Raw genomic sequence first — 23,210 nt, forward strand, 5'->3', positions numbered from 1 at the left:
AGTGACGTGGTTCATCACCTCATTTAAACAATATGTGCTATGTTTAAATATTTATTGAAATATTGTCTTTTGCGCTTCACAATATAGATATTAACTTACTATATGGGTTCCAGATAAGTTTCTAATAAAGTAGATAAGTGAATACTTAGTAAGTTTATTTAAGCAGTGACATGCATGATATTTTGTGTAATAAGTAGTTAGAACAAATAAGGATACCATAATACAAATGTGATTTGTTCCTAATAATGTTTGCCTATTGGCTGCAAGCAGTTTGTGATATCAGTAGCTTTTGTTTTATACTGTAAACACATGGCAGTTTGTTTTTTTTTTGGTAATATATACACTACAAACCTTATAATAAATCTTACTGGCTCAGTTTTTCACAGTACAAAGAAAAATTAATACTACATGGCATTTTTAAATCACCAATTATGATGCATTTATTAATTTTAAACTGGACATGACAGCACTCCTGGTTTTAATATGAATGGTCATCTTAAGGTAAGGAAGTTGGAAGCAAAAAAAAGAAATTATAATTACTGAGAATGATCTTTCTCTGAATATTTTGTGTCGTAATTTCGCCACAATGTTAATTATTATGCCAATGTGAATTTTATACAAAATTATATGCAGCTTTTTTTACAAATGTATTAAGTAGTCACAAAATATTTTTCAATGGCCAAGTAAAATTAGACCTATTATGTATATAAAAGTAAGACTTAAATTAAGTATGTATTTATTACCCAAGGGTCACAAATGTAAGTAATAATTGTTACAAATGTACTGCCATAAAACATTCCAGTTGTGTGCTGTCCTGTTATGTACTTAATTTAAGAGTTGGTTGTTATTATATGTACATTTTGATAACCACAACTTGTGATTATTTTGTATTAGGGTATGTTGAAATGAAAATGATTTTGTTAAGGAATAATTTTTATATTTAATTATTTTAAACAATAAATATTTCAAAATATACAACTGGTTTTAATTTTAATGATCACATGGGTCTCACGCAGTTGTAGATTGCTAAGGTAGTATCATATTTTTTTCTAAAAATTCTCCACTAGCATCATAAGACAAAAAATGTAATACATTAGTTTCCTGAAGTCATCGATAAAATTTGATAGCCTTGCCATCATTACTTTACATTTTCTTCACCTTGTTTTTCATATTGCGCATTTCAGTTTTGTACCTCCTCATTTGTCCATCATGTGGGTTCTCTTTTCTTTCATCTGTGTCTGATAGTGTTGTTTGCTCTCTTGGAAGCGATCTTGTAAGTTATCCTTTTTTCTTGAAGCATTGATACGCTCCCGAAGGCAGCGGCTTAATCCAACCAATGCTGTCAATTTTTTGATAGCATATGTAGTTCCACCTAGAAAGTATTTTATATTTATTTCTAACAGGTAATTTGTGTTAAAAAGTATTAACTTAAAGAAATATCTATTGCATAGTATAATATCATTAGACTTGCATCATATAGTATACTCTGCCACATGCTTCTTTTTGCTAAATATTCGCCAAACACTGGACCAACATAATATGGTGTAACTTAAATTAACATGTTTATTTTGAATGATAATCTATGTATAAACTTTAATTTACCAGTTGCAACAATTTTAATCAAAGTTTTAAGTTTATTTTGTTAATTCTTATTATACAGAATAGAAGTTCATTTTGTCCCATAACTTGTGATTACAAGGAAATACATTATTATAAAATAATTTAATCTTTTTATTTGAGTAATTATCTACTTACAAAAAGAAGTTGGTATTCTGCCAAATAAGGTAAAAGTAGCCAAATAGATCAAATACTAAATAGTAGCCAAATATTTTTGTAAGTCTAAATAATAGGCATAATGTTGAAACCATAATATAGAAGGCATTTTAAGGAATACCAGTGTTCCACTAACATAACACTTTCACTTTCATAACATATAAATTGATAGTTACAACAATTTTTAAAACAAAAAGACAGAAAAATAGGTTTACAGTTCACAAATAGTTTAAACATTAATAATATCATGTTTTATGATGTTGACCTATTTAATCTGCATCCCAAACTTATTATTAATTTTGATGTGCGCAATAAGTAAAAATATATTACCAACAGTTACAGCATATCTCAGTGGTGTAATAAGTTTATAAAATGCAAAAGCCAGGGCGAAATATCCAGTACTGGAGTCTCTAAGTGGTGTCAATAATGTGTCATTGACTCCTATTGACTCCAAAATACTTATAACATCAACACCACTGAAAAAGAAGACCACTGTTAAAATATGCAAATACAATATTGCATCATACTAAACATACATTCGTATTTTTATTACCTTCTGACTGCGTAGTAAAGGCTACCAAACCATATCGCCGACGTCCCCATATGAACCGGTAATAAAACATACCAATAATCCCTGTACATTTGTTTGAACCTCTGTATGAGGCCAAGTTTTTTCCTCTGTATCTGATGGAGATTTTTGGGCATTTCCTTGTGTCGAACATTGTCGAATCGTAAATATTTCTGCGCCTTTCGTTTCTAACAATGGTATATGTCTGTAATTATGTTGATAACAAACTCCACTTGCCAAGATTCTTATTGGAATATTTTTTCCAACACTCCATTTCACCGGTTTGGTTATACTCTGAATATAATTACAATTCCTAAATATTGCTCTGTAAGTAAGAGCCATGGTTACGTGATAAAAACTTTCTCGGTCGAAAACTTATAAAGTATGCATTTTCGTTGTTAAAAATATGTAAAAATAAGCTGGCCACTAACTTGTGGGTGAATGACAGAAGACAAATGACAAAAGTCATAATTGACAAAATTCTGATGACAACTAGGGATAAGGGAACAATAATCTTGTGGCAATTTTTAATGATATTTATCGATATGTTATTTTTCATTGTAACATGACATCGACATTTAAACATTGAATAGTACACATATTTACATACATTACCCCATAATATTTTTTTGAATCAAATACGAATATACAATTCTCATCCTATTTGATTTTGCGAAGTTTTCTTCTGCATTTTTTAAGTCTAAGGTCCTATATTTCAATGAAGTTGAAATGATACAAAATCAAACNGAAAAGAATCATAATCGGACCACGAGTGAAAAATATCGCGGAACAAACCAAAAAAAAACGAAAATTAGATAACCTCTCATCATTGCAGTCGGTTAAATAAAACCGCTACATTTAAAAAAAAACGAACTGCGATTAAAGGAGCAAGTTTTAATTTTGTAGATTTATGTTTCGTAAGCTCAGACCGTTTTTTATGCTGTATTGTAATCAATGATTGTTGAGTTGTGTTCAGTACTTGTAGCTCGGGTTGATACTAACTGGTAAGGACTTAGAATATATCTGGTACGATCTTTCCTTTCGGCCAAAATATAAGAGCAAATTATGCATATACAAACTTTTATAAAAACATATTTTTTTTATTGCTTTGTATAATGAGACGAGCATGCGGTTCACCTGATAGTAAGCGTTACGGCCGCCCGTAAACAATAGAAATGCTATCCAACGCTTCGAATTACCAAGTAGTGTTTGGTAATCCACTGCGCTCGCCATCCTGAGACATAAGAAATTATGTCTTATTATGTTCAGTAGTTACATTAGCTGCTATGTTCATGAAACCGGAACACATCTATGTCTACATACTGCTGCTTGGTGGCAGAAATAGACATTGCGGTGATACTTAGGTAAGTATCACCAAGACGGACTCTCACATATGACAGACCTATCACCAGTAAAAAGTAGTAGTATAGTGCGCACACTAAAACAGACAAATGTTTAAATTTAATTGATGAATGCATTCATGACGAAACTATAACGTATCAAGTATGGTATGTGTATTGCACTTCTATGTAGGTACTTAGAGAATTAAAAGTGACAGACGGTGACAATTTTTTTTTCTTCTAAATGGTCTTAGCGTAAACAGGACTAGTTTTTTTTTTCATTTTAATGTGTGCTACTTACGTGATCTGTGAAGTAAGCATCTTAAATAATAAGTGCCTGAAATCTACAATGAAGTGTTATTTGGCAAAATATCTATCTAGTTACAAAAACTCTGGTAAAATCAAGCATCGAATTTATTATTCCAAAGCTAGCACCGTCAAATACGTTATAAGTGTATCATTATGGCATGGTGGCCTTTGATAGTAATGTACATATAATTCAACTAAATATATCTAGAAAAGGAAAATATTTACCGTGGCATTGCGGGTGATTACCGAAACACCCGCAACAACGAAACGAATATATAAGTCATGTTAACAATATTATAATCTGCAATAACAATACAGTTTTATTATAGCATCATCAACGCAAATGCTCTGATTATTATAACGATTAAGGCGGCTGATCATTCCAGAAACCGCCCATTGTTTTAGTCTATGATATAAAGTACTATCAAACACTGCATCTCCTGGAGTGGTTTTTATGGATACTGTGAAAATCTTGCCTTTGTCTTTTTCGGCTTGTACCGCATTAATGTTTATTATTTGTTTCAAAGATAGTCTATCACATTGTGGGTATGCACTTAACAGCTTGTTAATGTGGCTGACTAGGTATCGGGATGCCGAAAGTCTGATATTTTTGGTAATTTTAATTCGTTGTCCCAATGAACATGTACACCAATGATCTTCAATGCCGATGGATGGACAAGTTCTTTTTTCTGATATAGGCAGAAACAGACTGCTTTTATTTGTCTTGGAATTAACTAGATTTAATCTCCTTGATAAATTACTGTTTTGCAAATTATCGATTTTGGTAAGATCTAACAGAGTTTCGTGTAGATCATAAGGCGTAATCAAGCGATTACTGTTAACTTTAAAATTATTGAATGCAATTGGATATTCATTTTGAAACCGTTTAGGAAATAATACTTCAAGTAGTGGCAGACGTTCTTCTTGTCGTCCATTTTTTGTCTTCGCTAATTTCCCCCAACGCATACCGTGGTCGCTTAAAAAGATTAAAACCGTGTCATTTAAGTAATCACTTAAGTTTTCAAGCATATGAACATAATCGTTATCCATTATTGTTGGTAAATCTATGTCTTCGTGACTTACCGATTCTTCCCAAAACATACCAAACCAATTCGTTGACTTTAAATGCTTTGTAATACCCTCAATATAATCTAGAAGAACCTTATAAAAGTATTTGTTATTGAAGCAAGCGTGAAAATTATAATCTTTATGTTGAAACAAATTCCCAATTTCAAACATGACAGGCTGTAAATAGAAATCTGTTGGTATCTTCTTCAAGCTGTATTCGTATGTTCCAAGAAGTCCAGCAATACTGTCAGATCCGAGGATAGTTTTGTATCCAGCGATTTTAAACGCATCCCAGATGAATTGACATTTATTTGTATTTATAACATTACCAGTTTTATATTCATGAGTTACATTCTTGAATGATTTGCCCGTTAGTATTGGAAATAAGTTAGGAAATGAATTGTAACCTAATTTATTATAACCAAGCATTTGAATACTACCTCTATCCTTTAGGAATCTCGATGTTAATGGCATAGTTCTTTTAAAATTCAGTCGTGACATACTCTCTATACCGATTATAAGAATGTTATAGCCAGCATTAATGCGTGTGTAGTATTTGTCGTACGGAATAAATACGAAAAAATCGTCATAAATTTTATTATCATAATAATAGCATTCTGTACGGACAAATTCATGTTTCGCTTCTATTATTGTTGAAAACTGTATACAATTTCCGTAGCTGATATTTGCTATGTTATTTATAGCTGAAAAATTTGTGTAGCAACAATAAAATTCATTATGTTGATATACATTGTACTCTTCATACACATTTTGATTTACCCAGAGATGGGAAGAGTTCGAAGTAATAAGTCTATTTGTGTTCGAGCATTTGCTTCGATGTGATAAAGCTTCAACTAATTTATGTATATTGCCGTTATCAGTCTCAATACCAGATAAACTAGGAATAATACACCCTTCAGTGGATATTGTGAATAATCTTGCATTGCTTACTTTAATCACTTTGTTGAAAACGATCACGAAATAATAACTTATATAAATCCCAACTTTCATATTTGTAGTCTGTATTACAACACAGCGTGTTTTACGGAAGTTGGAATGGTCGAGTCGAATTTATAAACGCACTCATTAATAACATCCAGCAGCAAATGTACACATTTTTATTTTTAAACAATCTCTGGGAAGTTGTGAGAACATGAAAATGAAGCCATTGTCGTGTTAAATTTTCTATTTCTTGATTTTATAAACTCTATTGCCTTCGCGCGTGATACTTAGTAGTTATAAATTTAAAAGTCATTAATTATAATTATTTTATAACTAGTTTCGTTATTGATGTTTTTTGGCACTACAGCTTAAGATAGTCTCATGCTTGCCTACCAACGAAACCACAATGACGAAGCGTGAATCTTGTCCCTCTGACCTCTGAGAGTAAAACGCCTAGCACCTAGCTATACCGTAAACAGTAAACAGTTTCAACGCCTTTAACTATGTTTTAGTAGGTGTCATATGATCAGTTTCCAAGTAGTGTATGATTACCCCATTATGCTCGTCATCAATGTCACTCTTAGAATGACTGATTTTGTGAGTTATACATTAGATATTTTATAATATTGGGTAGTGGGATTATTCATTCTCCCTTTTTATATATATATACCGATTAAAGAAATCACTTTATTTCTGTATTACTCTCTGAAACCCTTCAGTATGGTTAACCAGGGAAATGAAGCCATTAATCCTTGAGGAGGTAGAGACTTTCCCGCCCTCACACCCACCACTACAACTCCTGTAAGCCAGGATAAGCAGTGGCACGCATTTTGTGACACCGAGCAGTGAAGCTCGGCGAGTCTCAGGGAAAACTAATATGTCATTATCCCGCAACGAAATTAATCAAATAGAAAAAATAGGAGGAGTTGGAAATATTAATTGTCCACTTCCCTCAGAGCAATGCGGGTGACAAAATCATGATGTAAGGAGGCGATTTAACCTCTAGATAAGCTAGTTATAAAGCACCACGGATAAAATTAAATGAAAGGGTCCTATCATATGAGCTGTTAGATTTGATTACAATAGGCATGGCAAAAACGCCGGAAAGCACGGAAATTCCGTCTAGTCTCAACAAGGTCCATGTAGTATACAACCCCAGATGTTATTTGCATACTGTTTAACATGATGTTGCGCTCTTCATGCCAGAGACCACACTCCCAAAGTACGTGATGAGCAGATTGTTCAACCTCGTAACCAGGTGTAGAGCATGGGCACGCAGGAGAAGGAGGTAGGCAGAAGCGCAATTTGTGCACCAACTATTCGCCATGTGTGTCCAATATCACTTGGCCGACCTGAGATTCGAACCCGAAACCTCAGCGCGGCATTCGTAAGTGAAATAAGATATGTTTTGCTAAAATACCTGGTATAATTATAATGTTTGTAATACCTTAAATTAAAACGAAGTTTAAACAATAATAAAATTTTATTCTTCATACACGTGTAAATAAATCGCTCACAATAATCTAATGCAGTACAAAATAAACAATATAAGTAATACTCGGCTAACATATTTTATACGGGGTACTGGTGCATGTCTTTTTACCATCACTACCCAATTTCTCCGCTTATAATGTTCATTTGCTTACAATATAGAGGGAGAAAAAATATTCCTGTGTTAATAAATTAATATATTTGACCAAATAAATAAGGTAAAATTTCGAAGACCTTTATTTGTTTATTAATATATACTTATTCACAAAATTTTCATCTTCAATTACTTTATATCAAGTACCTATCTATCTATCTTACATTTGAGTCTACAAAAGTGTTACATTCTAATTGAATGCTTTATAAATTGTAACTAAACGTAGTCAATGTTATGTCGTGATATGTAGCTATTCTCAACACGATTATTTCTAATTTTACAAATTAATCTATGTAAATATTGCATGGCACATTTAACCTACTATTAAACTATGTATAATAATACTACGAAATCTAATTAGTACAGTGATATATTCTGTTGATATAAGTTTTGACTCTAGCGAAACCCCGTAACAGTATTTTAAAATTATTTTCAGTCATTAAAATTTGGAAATCACGAAAAAATCTAAACTAGAGATACGTACAAGATATATAGATAATAGATATGTAATATTTTAAGGAAGATACTGTGAGGGTTTAACTTCTACATGTAGATACCTGTGTATAGGAACATACATGTGGAAATTAAGTATCGGTGGGATATGGTCGAACCTAATGCGTATTATACGCATGAAGAGCGTTAAAATTATATAATTATTAAATCAATTTTTAAATACTGTCTCACAATCCTAGTCATCTATAAAGCTTCATTTTATTTCATATTCATGCCTGTTTAACTTTAACAATCCAAAATCCTGATGTCACGACGACAATCGATTTTCGAAGTTAGCTACACGTAGAGCAGGATCAAGCTATTTTTTTTGTTCCAGGTGATGTGGGGAACCTATCGATGTTCATATTGAGATATTAATAATAATCTAAAAGGAATAAAGTTTCTAGTTTGTCATTTACATTAAAACCCGTACTGCGTATACATTTTCATAAATGCACTTACTTCTTCTAAATCATCAAAAATAAAATTAGGCCGTGGTAAACTTGAGCAACACATCGCCTGTTACATAACGCAAAACCAAATTTACTCAGTATTATCTTAGGTTAACCTCCGTCTTTGTTTCCTATTCACATATTACCATTACATAAATTTTCCTTATCATAGCATCTCTTTTATAATATCACAGCTGTTTTTATTGCGTTACATTAGTGGCTATTGACAATAACAATACAATTTAAGCTGATAGTGATGGACGCAGCGACTCTGCTCGCCATACAAGTTGAGTCGACTGACTGTGCCTGCTAGCACCCACTCGTCATAATCATGTCGTAGTGTTGCTTCGAATACAGCGCCGCCAGGCTGTGTGCGTACCACAACCATGAACTCTTCCCATCCAACCTCACCTTGATCTGGTGTGCCTGCATCCATCTGAATCATTTCTATAATCTCAGTCACTTGGAGTTGTGCACATTGCGGATAATCATGTAATAGCTTATTCAAATGTTGCTCTAGATGTAGAGCCGCTTCCTGACCCTCAATGCTATCCGTCGGTACTCGGTGGGATTTATGACAAGTACACCAATGGTCGGCGATCTCAGCTGTCTTACAAGTGCGGTTGGTAGGTATTGGCAAGAATAAACTTATGCTTCTATCGGAGGCATAGTATTCATTGCTTCTTCGTTTGATTCTTTCGTTGTCTAATTCGTTAAGGTTGATGAGATCCAGAAGTGTTGCATGCACGTCGAATGGTGTTGTCAACCGGCGCCTGTTAGTTTTCATATTATTATATGCTAGGCTATACGTTTCGCGGAATGATGGTGGTAACAAAATGTGAAATAAAGGCAATCGTTCTTCCAGCCGACCTTGCTTTGTGAATCGTATGTCTCCCCAACGTATACCATGATCGCTTAATAATATTAAAATGGTTTGATCTAGGTATTTGTTGTTGTCGAGATTCTCTAGGAATATCTCGTAGTCATCGTCCATTATTTTTGGGTAGTGCAAATAATCATGAGTCATAGTAGCCTCCCAAAAGAACCCAAAGAAGTTGTCCGATTTTAGTTCCACAGTCAAACCTTCAATGTAGTCCAATAGAACTTTATATAAATATTTGTCACCTATGCATATGTATGTATTGAAGTCTTTTTGATTCCCCACGTGTAGTTCGCTTTCATACATAAAAGTGTGTATGTAGTAATCGGTAGGGGTACCAGTGAAACCAAGTTTTCCATAATTAAATATGCCTAATCCTGCATTGTCTTCGCCGAATGCAGTATAGTAACCGACATCTTTGTACCAATTCCAAATGAACGGACAATGGTCGAAACTGGCTCTAGAGTTAGGCCAACAAGTATTTTTTAAGTCAGTATATTTGATACCTAGCAACATTGGTGTTAAATTTGGAAACGTATTATCCCCAACTTTGTTATAGCCTAAAAATTCAATAGCACCTTTCTTTTTTAAATAATTTAAGGTTTTAGGCATGGTTCTATAAAAATTTAATCGTGAAACTGCGTCAATGCCCATGATCAATACATTATATCTGCTTATATTTTGTTCTGTTTCCATGGAGTCCTCTGTAAAGAAAACCGGTGACTTTTTCGTGCTGTAAGAAAAAACTGCTCATAAATAATTCTATACTTGTATTTGCAAGATACTTTTACGAACTCATTCTCGATCTCTATATAATCTGAGAAGTCTATGCATCTTCCATACTGAATTCTTTCATCGACGTCATTTGCATTGATATCTGCTATCGCTGCGGGTCGATAAAATGCTCTGTAACAACAAGTAATGTTGTCCTCATCGGGTACATTGTAATATTGCATATTTTCAGTTATTACCCATATATGGGTTTTATTATTCTGTAATAATGACTGATTAGCGTTATTACAAACTTCAGCGCTATCTGGTAAATCACTAAATTTTCGAATACTCTCATCAAATGGACGTAACCCAGGAATTGTGCATCCTTCCGTGTTGATAGTAAAACTTTCTTCAGAGTTAACAATTTTGTAATGATTAGCATCCCAGAACGCGTTTGACGGTCCATTATTCAGGAGAAAAAAATCGATACGTGAGTTAAATGAAATTAGTAGTAGACCGCCACCAAACACTGTAGCAAATAGAAAGAAGTATCTGAGTCGTATTGGGACGGAGCGTGGCCTGCCGCCACTTTTTGTCATGCTGAAAATAAAACAAAACTTCATTATTCAATCAAAAATGGTAATCTCTTTACTAATATATCTGTTAGTATTATTAATGAGGTACTTTTGTTTAAATGTTATATTATAATTATATAATTTTGCGAAATCTTTCGTTTTGTTTGCCACACTTTAATAAAAATTGCAAAAATATATTTCGTAGTGGATAGATACATGAATTTCATTTTAAACCGCAGAATTTGTTTTGCATCGCAGCTGCTTTCGTATGAAAAAATAGGCCAAGTAGGTACGGATAAAGCTCGCGCGCGAGGCATTTAGTTTAACCAAAAACTACAAGAATTATGAATTTGTGCGGAACCGCGATGGTATTGCATTGCAGTATTTGTTCATATTTTTCGCAGATATTCGCATGAATTCTTTAATCGTGTGTATTCGCGGTTGAACCACACAATACTGAGAATATGTACTTATATTTATAAAGCATTGATTTGCAGGGTAAATTAACTAGGAAAGCTATTTTTATGTAAGTCGCACGTTGCGCGCCCCTGACCGTATCGTAATGTTAAAAATATGACAAGTTTTTAAAAACACTAGTGAATTGTACAAAATAAATACAAACTACAGAGAGTAAATAAGATTTAAAGCGAACATTACTACAAAGTTAAAATGTATTATCAGTTCAGGTCTTCTCGCCCTTAAGGGGCGAACAGTGTGCTCAAATACTGACTTTGTAAAATGAAGTAAATTTTATTTCAAATTTAGTCCATTGAAAAGTTACATTTGGGGTTGCGTTTTTTAGAGGACGCAATTTTATTTTTTTGAAGTGTAGGGGGGGTCAGTCTAAAGCTAAAACCAAGTTTGTGGGGTCGCCACCCTTGTCCCACGGCCGCCATCTTGAAAATAGGGGTTGAAATGGTTTTTACGATGTATCTCTTAAACTATTTATCTGACCAAAAAATGTACAAACATTTTTTGTTGCAAATTAAATTCTCTACAACTTTGGTTTAGTAACTTTTGTCGTAAAACTATAAATAAAAAAGTTATAAGCGAAAATGTTAAGAAATTCAATGTTAAGCAATGTCCATTGCAACGTTATCAGAACGTGTGTTTATAAGGTTCATAATACTTTTTTTTGTACTCATTAATACCCAAATACCCAAGGGACCATTATGGAACAAAAGAACATCTGCCTGCTATTATTATTATAATTTCTAACCTCTCTTATTGTAAGAATAGCTGATAATATTGTGTTGAAGTTGTCCTAAGTAAGCTTTTCATTAGCATTTTGACTTTTAAAAGTCTTTTAAAAGTCAAAATGCTAATAAAAAAAAGTAGTTTTCACTAAAGTTAAAATCGTGTCTAAAATCATTCGAAATAGACTGCAGAATTAAAAACAGAATAAAATACATTCGCACGTACAGAAATATGTAGCACAACTAAAAGATATGAGTTGAACGACAACTTCAACACAATATTATCAGCTATTCTTACAATAAGAGAGGTTAGAAATAATAATAATAATAGCAGGCAGATGTTCTTTTGTTCCCTAATTGTCCCTTGGGTATTTGGGTATTAATGAGTACAAAAAAGAGTATTATGAACCTTATAAACACACGTTCTGATGACGTTGCAATGGACATTGCTTAACATTGAATTTCTTAACATTTTCGCTTATAACTTTTTTATTTATTGTTCTACGACAAAAGTTACTAAATCAAAGTTGTAGAGAATTTAATTTGCAACAAAAAGTGTTTATACATTTTTTTTGTCAGATAAATAGTTTAAGAGATACATCGTAAAAACATTTCAACCCCTATTTTCAAGATGGCGGCCGTGGGACAAGGGTGGCGACCCCACAAACTTGGTTTTAGCTTTAGACTGACCCCCCCTACACTTCAAAAAAATAAAATTGCGTCCTCTAAAAAACGCAAGGTAAGGCCTAAAAAATGTAACATTTCAATGGACTAATTGTCCTACTTGACATTGCATGCAATTTTGCTACTATCAATTTACAATCTGCAAACCCAGCGTGCTTTGGGAACCTAATTATTTTTCGCGCTTTTTACTTTGTAACCGCGCAGTTTTCACAGTTGACATGGGTCCAAACGTAGCATATGACATTACATTACATAGTGAACGATTCTTAATAAATATGTAGAATATAAATCGAATCAAATTATATAATAATACCTTAAACAATTAAATTGATAAATAGAAGCATTTTTATTTGGTTCTCTCTCGTACAAATTCAAGACAAAACTTAAAAATATGTACAATTCGAAAGTTGAAGGTAAAACAATTTTATAAACTTAATATAAAAGTAAATTATATTTCATGTTCGAGAAAAACTACGCTATATGAAGTATCATGGAACTAAAGGCTTATAATACGAGTATCTTTATTTTATTAATATTCTTTATGTGCCAAATACGTCTAAACAATATCGAAAAGAATTGATTGGTAAAAAGCTCAAAATATCGTGGTTTGATATTCAAAATATTTATAGTATGCCACGAGTAAAAGTGCATGCAGCACTAACGAAATACAGCGATAGTCGTAGATCTACGCTACGATATAAAAATAAAGTATTATTTCTTACCTGGATGTATAGTTTTGTATAATGCAATGTCCAATTAACACTGCACTGATAATTTAATATATAATACCATTATCCTATTGTTTTCTGAGATATTTCATTGTAATTTACTAAACATGGCACAATACAGTAAACATAATTTGTTATGTTTACAAAATTCGGGTGAAAGTATTATTGTCTCATTGCGTTGTTTTATGGCTACGAAACGGACGTAGCACTCGTAGCGCTCACTACGCGGGTTGTATTACTGAAATAATGCTTGGCCTGTAAATTTCAGTACTCTTCATCTATAGAATATTTATATTTGTTTGTATTGCCTGTCTACTCTGTGACAGTACGTTAAAGAGAAATGGCTTGAGAGAGACTAAATGTTACCCTGGTTCACTGCTCTTAGTAGCGAATTGAAGCGGAGGCTGCGCGCATGCTCGGAGAAGCGACCAGTGCACAGAGGGTGTTGAGTCCCTTGCTCTGAGATATTATCTATACGTATATACGTGCTGGCAAAATGGTATAGGTGTCGTTGCACCGTCATTATTGTGTTTCGTTGCTACTGATACGCCGTGGGGCCAAATAATGAGCTTCCGGATATATCGCTTATAATAATATCTTAAATAACTATCCTATTTAACAGCAAAAATATGGTCATTTAATAAATAATAAGAATATTTGCAAATCTTTAGCTCAAGTGCATATTACACGTTAAGTAACTATCTACGGCAGAAATAATGTACGTAACTGCAGCTTTGATTTATATTGTTGCTTGACTGATCCTCCCAACAAATTGGACTAACATGATGTGAAAATGGCACTATGACAATAGTAAAATGCCAGCCACGATTTCTGAATAAATCAAACATTTTGCTCGGGACGGCACGTGCTTGGAAAGTCATTGAACAACTGTGCAAGTAGGACAGATTTTTTTCTTCAAATTTGTTATTCGAATAGAAAGTTGTAAGCAAGCACCCTGATCTAAAGAGTCTGGTGCATGTATTGGAAAATCTCTACCTTGGGAATAATAAAATCCAATTGTAAATTGTAAATTATTATCTTTGATCCGATCCTTAAAATAAAGCAATCGAAAGAAATCATTTGTAAACATGTCAAAGAAACTTTATTCTGATTGGTCCATTTTCGAGATGGATTAAAAATGCGATTGAAGTCGCTTATTGAAAAAAGCGGTAAAAGACTATTTGAATTTACTTAAATATATATTATAAAAAAGTGAAATATTAAAAAATAAAAGTTATTAAGGTTCCGTTAACCAGTCCTAAATAAATTGTAAAAAAACGAAGTATAGAAACGTTAGTAAATGTAATTAATTAATTATTAAGTTGATCTATTCGTAAATGTGACTGACCTGTTTTTTCAATCACAAATTAAAGTGGTAGCCAGAACTTGCGGCGGCAGTCCGGGAATGATAGTATAAGTATTGGTGTACACTGTTATCAAACAACCATTGTTTTAACCTTCGATTGAAGTTTTATTGCTTCGTTAGCTGACAAATTGTGTTAGTCGAATGTTAGTATAACAAGCGCTGGACACAGCAATCGATTGGTCTTGCACCGCGGAAGCGGTTATGCTATTTTTTTACAGTAACAGCTCATTTTACTTTCAAGTTTAGGGTGGGTAGTTAATCAAAGAGGTCGCGCGCCGATAACATGTTTTATATATGGCTCGGTTACGTGTAGGTCAAGTTAATTAATTGTTAGAAAACATTTTGTGTGTCAGGAAACATGTTTTTAAATTATTACCGTGTAGATATTTTATCCACTAATAAACTACCTACTAAATGTTAGCTTATAGTCTATATCTAATAAAAATAAACAAATATGAATACTTGCTTTCTAAAAGTAAATTCAAAAGTAACTTCATGATCCATTTTTGTACTGTAATAATGTCACTGTCACATGTACTTACGAAGTGAGTACAATAAATGATGCTATCGAAGGGTGACATTTAGTTGTAAGTAATGTTTATAAGAAATATTATGTTTATTGGCAAACAAAATTCCGTCGGATATGGATAACATCCTGCCGACCTTATATACAGTAAGAATTAAGTATGGCTAAATAATGTTATTGTTTGTAATTAGTAATGAGTTAAATACAAACAATCCCAGTTCTATCACGTTCGATATTTCTTCACTATGCGTTCTTCAATTGCACGATCGTCCTTTTCAATTGTAAACATCTTAATCTCAGTTTTCAACAAAATTGTTTCCTAAAAATAATGAAATATCAACAATTAATAAAAATAAGATAAGCTCTATAAATATCAACTAGTCTATATCGTTGACTTACACTTTTCTTTAGTCCTTTCGCCTAAGATAGTATTCACAAGTGAATCGTGTTTTTACGCATATCGCGTCGACAACGCGTTTGACATCAGTCGCACGCTGCTGTTTGTCCTGCTCGCTAGGTATGCCTTAAAGTTGTCATTAAAATGCACTACAAATTATCATAAAATTAGATTTAAGTATGTAATTCCAGTTAGTCCCCTGTTTGTCAAGTGCTGTAGATTTTATTTTAGTAGATGTACTTCCCAATATATAAATTATTTCTCTTATTAATGTATAATTTTCCTATATAGTCAATTAAACTGCATTAAACTGTACGTGGTGCAAAGTTCATTTTTTTCTGTGATTTGCGCAAGATTTTATCAAATTTCAAATACCAAGGGTGGCGGGCAGTCGTCCACCCTTGGGAAAACGCGAAATAATGAATGGCGGCCCCTCTAAACACCCCACGTCGGGTGTTTCGGCTGTTAGCAAAATGTGACATTTGGCGGTTATTCTTATTTTAAAATATAGCTGGAATTTAAAATAAGGGAAAAAGTACTTCATTTTACCTTGATCAATAACTTGCTTCTGACGATTATCATAATTGTATACATGTGGTAAAATTATATATCTAGAAATGAAAGATTAATTTACAGATTTAGTATATAATTCCACAAATATGTTGTATGCAAATTTTCACCAATATACCAGTGGCGTAACTATAGGGTATATGTAAATAATATACCCGGCGTCAAACGTAAAATTTGTGTGTACGAACCTAAAAAAAGCTCGTCGGGAAAATCTATGTAGGTTCATTTTATTTAACTTAAGTGATGTAGTAACGCCTCTTACTAATAGCATCACATGACATAAGTTATCAGTTAACTCGCATCGACTTTACTTAATAGTAGGCCGAAGTGAGTATGAAAATGAAAACACTACTTTTTACAAGATTTGTGAATATGATCGATTTGTTAGTTTAGTAGAAGCGTGAACGGGCTGTAGACCAAGACCTTATAGGTTCAATTCTTAGGTTGCACAACATTTTCGGTGGGATTTTCTTTCGCGACGAGTTTGGGATTAGATTCCTTAGAAAAGTTTGGCATGGCCTTTCTGTATATGCATGAAAACTATGTTGCGCCGACGCCATTTGGAGTGGGTATCATGGCAGGTGGAAAATAACGTGAATAATATTTTTTTTATAATCTGGTACTTAACCTGAGGCCGTTTTTGAGGGTTTAGTAAAATTAAACGAAAAAGAAAATGGATTCAAATTATTCGATAATATTCGAAGGTATTTGATGGTATCAAAAGTAAGCATTGTCGACAACTATGTGCTTTAGTTGTAAATTATAGAACATGCATAAATTAAAAGAACTTAAAACACCAGGGGAGATAAGGTGCCATGTACGCATGCGCCTTCCGCTGTCCGATTATGGCATATCAATTCAAGCGTTCCACTCGTACCCAGATAATTATTTAACAGGTCGCAAAAAGTGTAAAGTTTCATTGAAGATTTGCCGCATAAGAGATATGAATGAGGACCACTTCGTTTTCTATCGAGGTAAGTCTATTTAGTGACGTTCGGTTAGGTTAACTTCGGCGTATAAAATCGATATTTAAATAACAGAAGCATAACCTAACATTTGCTTTAGCCACTTACTAAAAGCAGTGTTTCTTGTATAAGACGGTATTAACATATAACGTTGTTCTTGATCATTTAACGTGCAAGTGATTTTAATATAAAGCAACCATTTAAGTTAGCAATATTAGTGTACATAGATACATAAATATTGAATGAATTACAGAATTATTGATGTTTCTTGGATAGAACGTAAATAATTTAAAGAATATTGGTTTGCGGTAGACGTGCGTGATATATAATTAATTAAAGTACTCTATGTGAAAATTCCTAGCAGCGGAATAGTTGACATACATTAGCTAACACACCCATCGTTTACAAATCAGCAATTTTAATTTATAATATGTACTTTCAGGTCCTGGCCCTTCTGTTCCTGACACTGATCCCGTGGCCAGGGCCGTCAGTCTTCAAGATCACTTGTTCTCGTGACAACTCCAAAATTGTGCGAAAAGTTATACAAAACAAATGGCTTCCTGTTTTAGAAAGATTTCAGGTATGCTCAATTAAATAATTAACGTATTCACATTTAATTATTATATTACGTGCTATTGGCTATTTAATTATAATTTCGTTGTATTCTTTATATTTACCTATACATTACGACGGAATTGGGTAGGACGGACTTAGCGATTTACTTAATATAATAAAAAAAAATATTAGTTAAATTTTAAAGTAACCGCCGCACCTAATTAATATTTTTGATATTATGTTTGTTGTATGTATATTTTTGTGAATATTCTTATTAAATACGTGTATATTAAAAATCAATTACCACATGATTTTTTTTACAACTAAAGATTAGGAAGTAATATTTAAAACAGTTCCACGGTTTACATTTATTTATTATTAATAAATATTATAATTTATTTCTATGAATAAATGAAATTAGCTTTTATTAATTGTTTTCACTACTATCGCGCGAGATTCTTCGTGTAAATTCGCATCTACAAACATTTATTTAAACAATTGTAATTTGTCAGTAACAAAGTATCTATATAATAACTATTGAGTTTATATTTCAGGTGAAGCTACCACTAGAGTGTCCTTTTCACCCCGCTCGCGACATTTTCGCCCCACAGCACGCGGCAAAATTACAACATCGGCCTTCGCAATGGACATGCGCCTTTTGCGGCAAATCTTTTTACGAAGAGCGATTCTTAGATATGCATTTCGATCAGAGACACAAGAACCAGATTAATAAGGTATCTATTATGGTGATATATCTTCTCTTGCCTTATAATGAGATAGATAGGGTCTTTAATATTAATCCAATAGTGCGCCGCGCTAACGTAGAAATGCCGGAAAACGGAAAAATATTTTGTGTTTAAATATTCCTATTACGACCGCTCTACCTTGAGATAGCACCTTTAATACCTGAATATAATATTGAGTATGAAAATGGCTTAATTCAGTTGCTTTTGGTGAAACTCTATGTAGAGTTAGTTACCGTAGAAAAGCAACTACTTAAATCGAAAACCATTTTAGGCTGAAGACGCAGTATGCCTGGCGGACTACTGCGACATAATGCGTTGTCAGGTGCTCATCGCTCACGGACTATTGAGTGGCGGCGGCGGACCTGGCACTGACATCGAGGTGACGATATGATGTATAATCATTAGTAAATATTTTTCCCAGTTACTACCACATTTATTTAATTTTAAAGTCGTGCTTGGGGGGTAGGTGTGGCAGGATGTTGAGACGGTGAAGAAGGCGCTGGCTCCAGCGGCAGCGCGTAGCGTGGCGCGAGTGCCGACGCGACGCAGGCACAGGTCGCGCGGCAGCTCCGCGCCGGCGCCTGTCCCCGACTGCCCCAAGACTGAAGTCGAGAATGATGAAACTGGTGACCTTACAAAATTCAATTTATTCATTTATTTGCACTTTATATCCAAAAATTGTATCTAGGCGGGCAGTGTAGACTACTGTCTTCATTTAGTTTTATACCTTTAACCTGCATAATCTTTTGAAGATCCAATTTATAGACAGTACAATGGTAGCAAACCCAACATTTTCAGATTCCGAAGATAAGCCGGCAGAAGATAGTGAGAGTGACGCAAACCAAACAGCGGAGCTGTGTGACGCCGACACGGTAGAGTCGTCGCTGCCCCCGGACAGTCGACAACGGCGCCTGGCCGACCTGCAGGCGGAGAGGGCTGCCTGCGACCCCACACATCTTCAGACGCTTAAAGTAACATTGGAATTAACAATTATTGTTGACATTAATAGATTTCACTGTGGTTACTGATTGCAGGTATCGACCACGTGACATCATATTCCTAGTGATCTTGGTGTTTGCGATGAAGCATTAAAATTGTTTTGTTAATATGGCCCGTGGAGGTCAAATTTATACCCATCATTCATGACCCCATTAAGTTAGGTAAGTAAAGAAAATGTATTAATTGGTGCATTTTTAAAATATATTTTCAGGTACGGTGTGAGAGGATCGTGCATTCTTGTATAGCAACACTTCTGTTACATCTTACACAACACCAATTCACGGAATTAGAAGGTACGTATGATGTAACATAAAACATGACGCTATAAATTACTGCCTTTCCGTATGTGTCACATATATTATACGTTCAGTTGTAGTCATAATTTTTTACGTTGATCATGGTCCTGTTTGCTATGACGATTCTGAAAACTTATCTGTAAAATTAAAGAAACTATCCGCCTTATCTCAATTGTTAGATTTACTTAAGAACAAGAATGATGGTTGTTTGGTTCCGTGGGTACATGAGCAGAAGAGATGCAGCGCGCGGTGTGCTGGTACCTGAGCTGCGACCGGTACTGGGAGGACACGGCGCCGAGCGCGCGCGCGTTCCCCTGGCCGCTGCTGCTCGCGCTCGCTACCGGCCTCGCGCTCGCGCTCTGTATGTGCTACTACATTATATGGATTGTTTTCGAGTAAGTCATCGCAAGCGACGAAAGCCAAATTGGTTGTGGAACGGAAGTCCGTGCTCAGCAGTGGGACAGTATAATTATAAGACTGTACACTGATATATTTATCGCAAACTTATACTTAGAAGTCTGTAGAGCCGTGCAGGGAGATAGTTTTATTACTGCTTGAGGGGTCTGCTCGATCGAATTAGTACCAAAAAACTAAATGGCGGCTGACTTTTAATCTATTGACCATCGGATCCATTATAGTGATCACTTATTATGATTAAATTAACGTTAGTAAATATATTATTTTTGGTGGATTACTCTAGAATGTTATAGAAACGGAATCTTGAGTGTGTTATCTATTGCAGTTCGGAAGAAGGCAGCGTGGCGGGCAGCGCGTCGGTATCCATGACGACGCACTCGTCGCCCGCGCGCGGCGACCGGCTCGCCGCCGAGGAGGCGATGCTGGACGACCCGGACCACGACGACCACTACATATACGTCACGTACCCGCCGGAGCTCAAGCGCAGGCTCTTGGAGAGGTATGCCTCGAACAAACTCACACTTATCATACTCACGCCGTTTATAAGGCAAACCAGGGTGGATTAGAACACGTGTAACACGAAATATTGTATTTGTACGTAGTTTGATTGTAGTTATAGTATAGTTAATTTATAAATTGGCATAGACGTATCTTGATTAGAGATGATAAACCATTGCTTATATCAATGGAGTAGGCAGAGTCATACGATTAAACATTAAGTATTACATGTACCTATTATTGAATCTTGTAGATGAGAAACTAATTTGTAGATTCAATTCACTACTCGACAACAAAATCGCACGGAATAATAAAAACAAATGCCGAATTTTTGGAAATGAACATAATGGTTATTGGCGTCCTGCCAACTACAAATTACTACCAAAGTATATTTTATTGAAAGAAGATTGCGATTTCGTCTGTTGCTGATGCAGCACGCCATTGTTTATGTAATTTACACCATAGGTACTGCTACAATTGACCATTCATTTGATACATTGATACATTTCAATCGTGCATCTCAATTGATACATTTTTATCGTGTTTATTTTTCTATAATATGTATTTATTATTTTATTTTGGCTTTATTACTTCATGTCCGCGTCTTGCGGAAATAAAATCGATGAAGTCCAGAGTTAGAAATCTAGTTCGGATGAAAAATGTTGGGGAATGTGCCACTTGCCCAGGATTCTAATTGGAACTGAATATAACAATAACGACGCTCCTAGTCACATGAATTCGACAAACCATGTGTCACTTAGTTGCACCTCTGGTCAAGAGCGTCGCCAACCGATGACCTAGAGGGGGGGGGGGCAGTTAATATGGAGAATAAGAGCACATGTTCCTCCCCCACTTCCCCTCACCCGCTTTAACAATAACATAGAGCCGAGCGTAATTAAGCGTACGGAATATTAGGAATGGAATTAGTGAATTTATTCGAGTTTCGGCGTACGGGAATGATCGATCAAGCAAGTCAAGTTAAAGACTTAGAACTTTGGTTGCTTTACATTTGGTAACTTTTTTAGAATCTCTAAGGGCAGCTGCCGCCCCCTGCTGGCGCGCCCTTGTCTCTAATCACCATGTTTGGGAACTTATTTATGTATGTAGAAATGTTATATGTAGATGTTAATTTATGTTATTAATCGGTGTCTATTGTTTTAGCTGCTACAATAGAACGACTCGTCTTTGAGATACGTGTCCATCCCAATTCGCCGTGCATGCGTACTTCGATGCAAGTAGATTTTTTTATTTAGATTTAGCAATACAAAGACAGTCTGATGTAGCCAAATGTCAACGAAATACTGTTTTACGTGAAGTGTGACTATCTCACGTAATATGTAAGGCGCCTGTCGTGGCTCATACGATCTGCAGAAATATATTTTGTGTATAATGTATCGTAAGATTAATATTAGCGATGCAATGACTGTCGCGAGTTTTGTCGTAGGATTTGGAAGCGATCTTTCAATATTATTGCATGAACAAATGCACACGGTAAATACGTGTCAATATTATGATTTTGCTTACTATATTCGCTTTAGAATGAAGTGTTTTTAATGGTACGTTAATGAACATGTTATATATCAACAGTTTCAAAATGTTTTAAGAAGACTGCTCGTGTAATCATTGCATTGCTAGTAAACGCACCTAAGTACATTTTATGTATTTATACAGGTTCTGTTTGAAATATTTATATTATACACTCATCCCATCGTACTATTTGTGGACGTAAATTCTTATTTAATTGATATTTCGTATTCATTCGATGTAGAAATTCTGAAATCTCATCAATGATATTGTTTTCAATAATATTTTACGGGGTAGGTAAATTTTATTATGATTAGTAATAGTTTGCTTATAAACAATTGGTGCCTAATTTTAACTCCCTATAGCCTATACATATAAAGTGGATATTCCTTTGTAGTTACATATTTGTATATAAATTGAACTACCCATAGTATACAGAGCTGGTGGCCCTAATGTATTGTTTCCATTAGTTGGTTAACTATTAGTCTAGTAGAATTTAGTTTAATTCGAGAGGGAATATACAATGTAAGTAAACATACAACGCTTTGCTATTAAGACGAGACGCTTATACATTATTTATTATATTTATAGGTATATCAATCAGAATGTTTGTTTGCAACGGAACGCACATGATAGTTTTAATTCGAGAAACTATTCTTAGCTTTATGATATATAAACACGCGCGAAACCACAGTTTGTAAAAACCATATTGGAATTTCGAACGTATCAGAAGTTACTTTTGGAGAATTTTTGAGATGGGACACTAAGGAATTCTATACCTTACCGCTGAAACTATAAGAAAACTTTTTTAGGACTGTCCATAATAGTTTACTGCCCCGTCTCGGAAATTCGTATTAATTAAAGTAAACTTGTAACGTGTTTGCTTCAAATAAAAGAAAACGAGAGTAAAGATTTTACACATAGATATCTAAAAATCAAGATGAATTTGGACGAGTTAATGAATACTGGAGTCTTATTCTCTTAC

General features: G+C 34.3%; 3 protein-coding genes across 6 annotated transcripts; 1 reads left to right on the forward strand and 2 right to left on the reverse strand.

Moving 5' to 3' along the window:
- Window positions 1-969: 969 nt before the first annotated feature.
- LOC115448268 (uncharacterized protein C18orf19 homolog B) lies at window positions 970-2,778 on the reverse strand. Its single transcript, XM_030175654.2, is given in 4 exon segments — window positions 970-1,205; window positions 1,208-1,372; window positions 2,104-2,249; window positions 2,327-2,778. Coding segments are annotated over 4 exon segments (525 nt in total). The 5' UTR covers window positions 2,479-2,778; the 3' UTR covers window positions 970-1,143.
- Window positions 2,779-3,750: 972 nt separating this feature from the next.
- On the forward strand, window positions 3,751-22,660 carry LOC115448252. 4 transcript variants are annotated; one of them, XM_037441922.1, is made up of 11 exons: window positions 3,751-3,994; window positions 17,026-17,199; window positions 17,633-17,770; window positions 18,300-18,479; window positions 18,763-18,870; window positions 18,958-19,117; window positions 19,290-19,462; window positions 19,702-19,783; window positions 20,019-20,181; window positions 20,529-20,702; window positions 21,863-22,660. In XM_037441922.1, exons 2-11 carry the CDS (start codon window positions 17,173-17,175, stop codon window positions 21,888-21,890), a joined length of 1,233 nt encoding a protein of 410 aa, XP_037297819.1. In that variant the 5' UTR covers window positions 3,751-3,994; window positions 17,026-17,172; the 3' UTR covers window positions 21,891-22,660. The 4 variants fall into 4 exon arrangements, with proteins under 4 accessions (XP_037297819.1, XP_037297821.1, XP_037297820.1 ...); XM_037441924.1 differs by having other exon boundaries at window positions 17,107-17,199; XM_037441923.1 differs by having other exon boundaries at window positions 17,122-17,199.
- On the reverse strand, window positions 7,702-10,192 carry LOC115448259. Its single transcript, XM_037441921.1, has one exon. The coding sequence runs from the start codon at window positions 10,163-10,165 to the stop codon at window positions 8,810-8,812; it is 1,356 nt and encodes a 451-aa protein (XP_037297818.1). The 5' UTR covers window positions 10,166-10,192; the 3' UTR covers window positions 7,702-8,809.
- Window positions 22,661-23,210: the final 550 nt, after the last annotated feature.

Source organism: Manduca sexta, chromosome 23 (genome assembly GCF_014839805.1).
Source record: "Manduca sexta isolate Smith_Timp_Sample1 chromosome 23, JHU_Msex_v1.0, whole genome shotgun sequence".
Classification (NCBI taxonomy): Eukaryota; Metazoa; Arthropoda; class Insecta; order Lepidoptera; family Sphingidae; genus Manduca; species Manduca sexta.

What these genes read in the sequence shown, in the direction of transcription:
- LOC115448259 (XM_037441921.1), bottom strand. Translation starts at nt 10,165, where the DNA reads ATGGAAACAGAACAAAATATAAGCAGATATAATGTATTGATCATGGGC.
- LOC115448252 (XM_037441922.1), top strand. Translation starts at nt 17,173, where the DNA reads ATGAGGACCACTTCGTTTTCTATCGAG. An exon ending in CTGTTTTAGAAAGATTTCAG is followed by an intron (nt 17,771 to 18,299) that starts GTATGCTCAATT and finishes TTTATATTTCAG; the next exon opens with GTGAAGCTACCACTAGAGTG. An exon ending in CACATCTTCAGACGCTTAAA is followed by an intron (nt 19,463 to 19,701) that starts GTAACATTGGAA and finishes ATATATTTTCAG; the next exon opens with GTACGGTGTGAGAGGATCGT.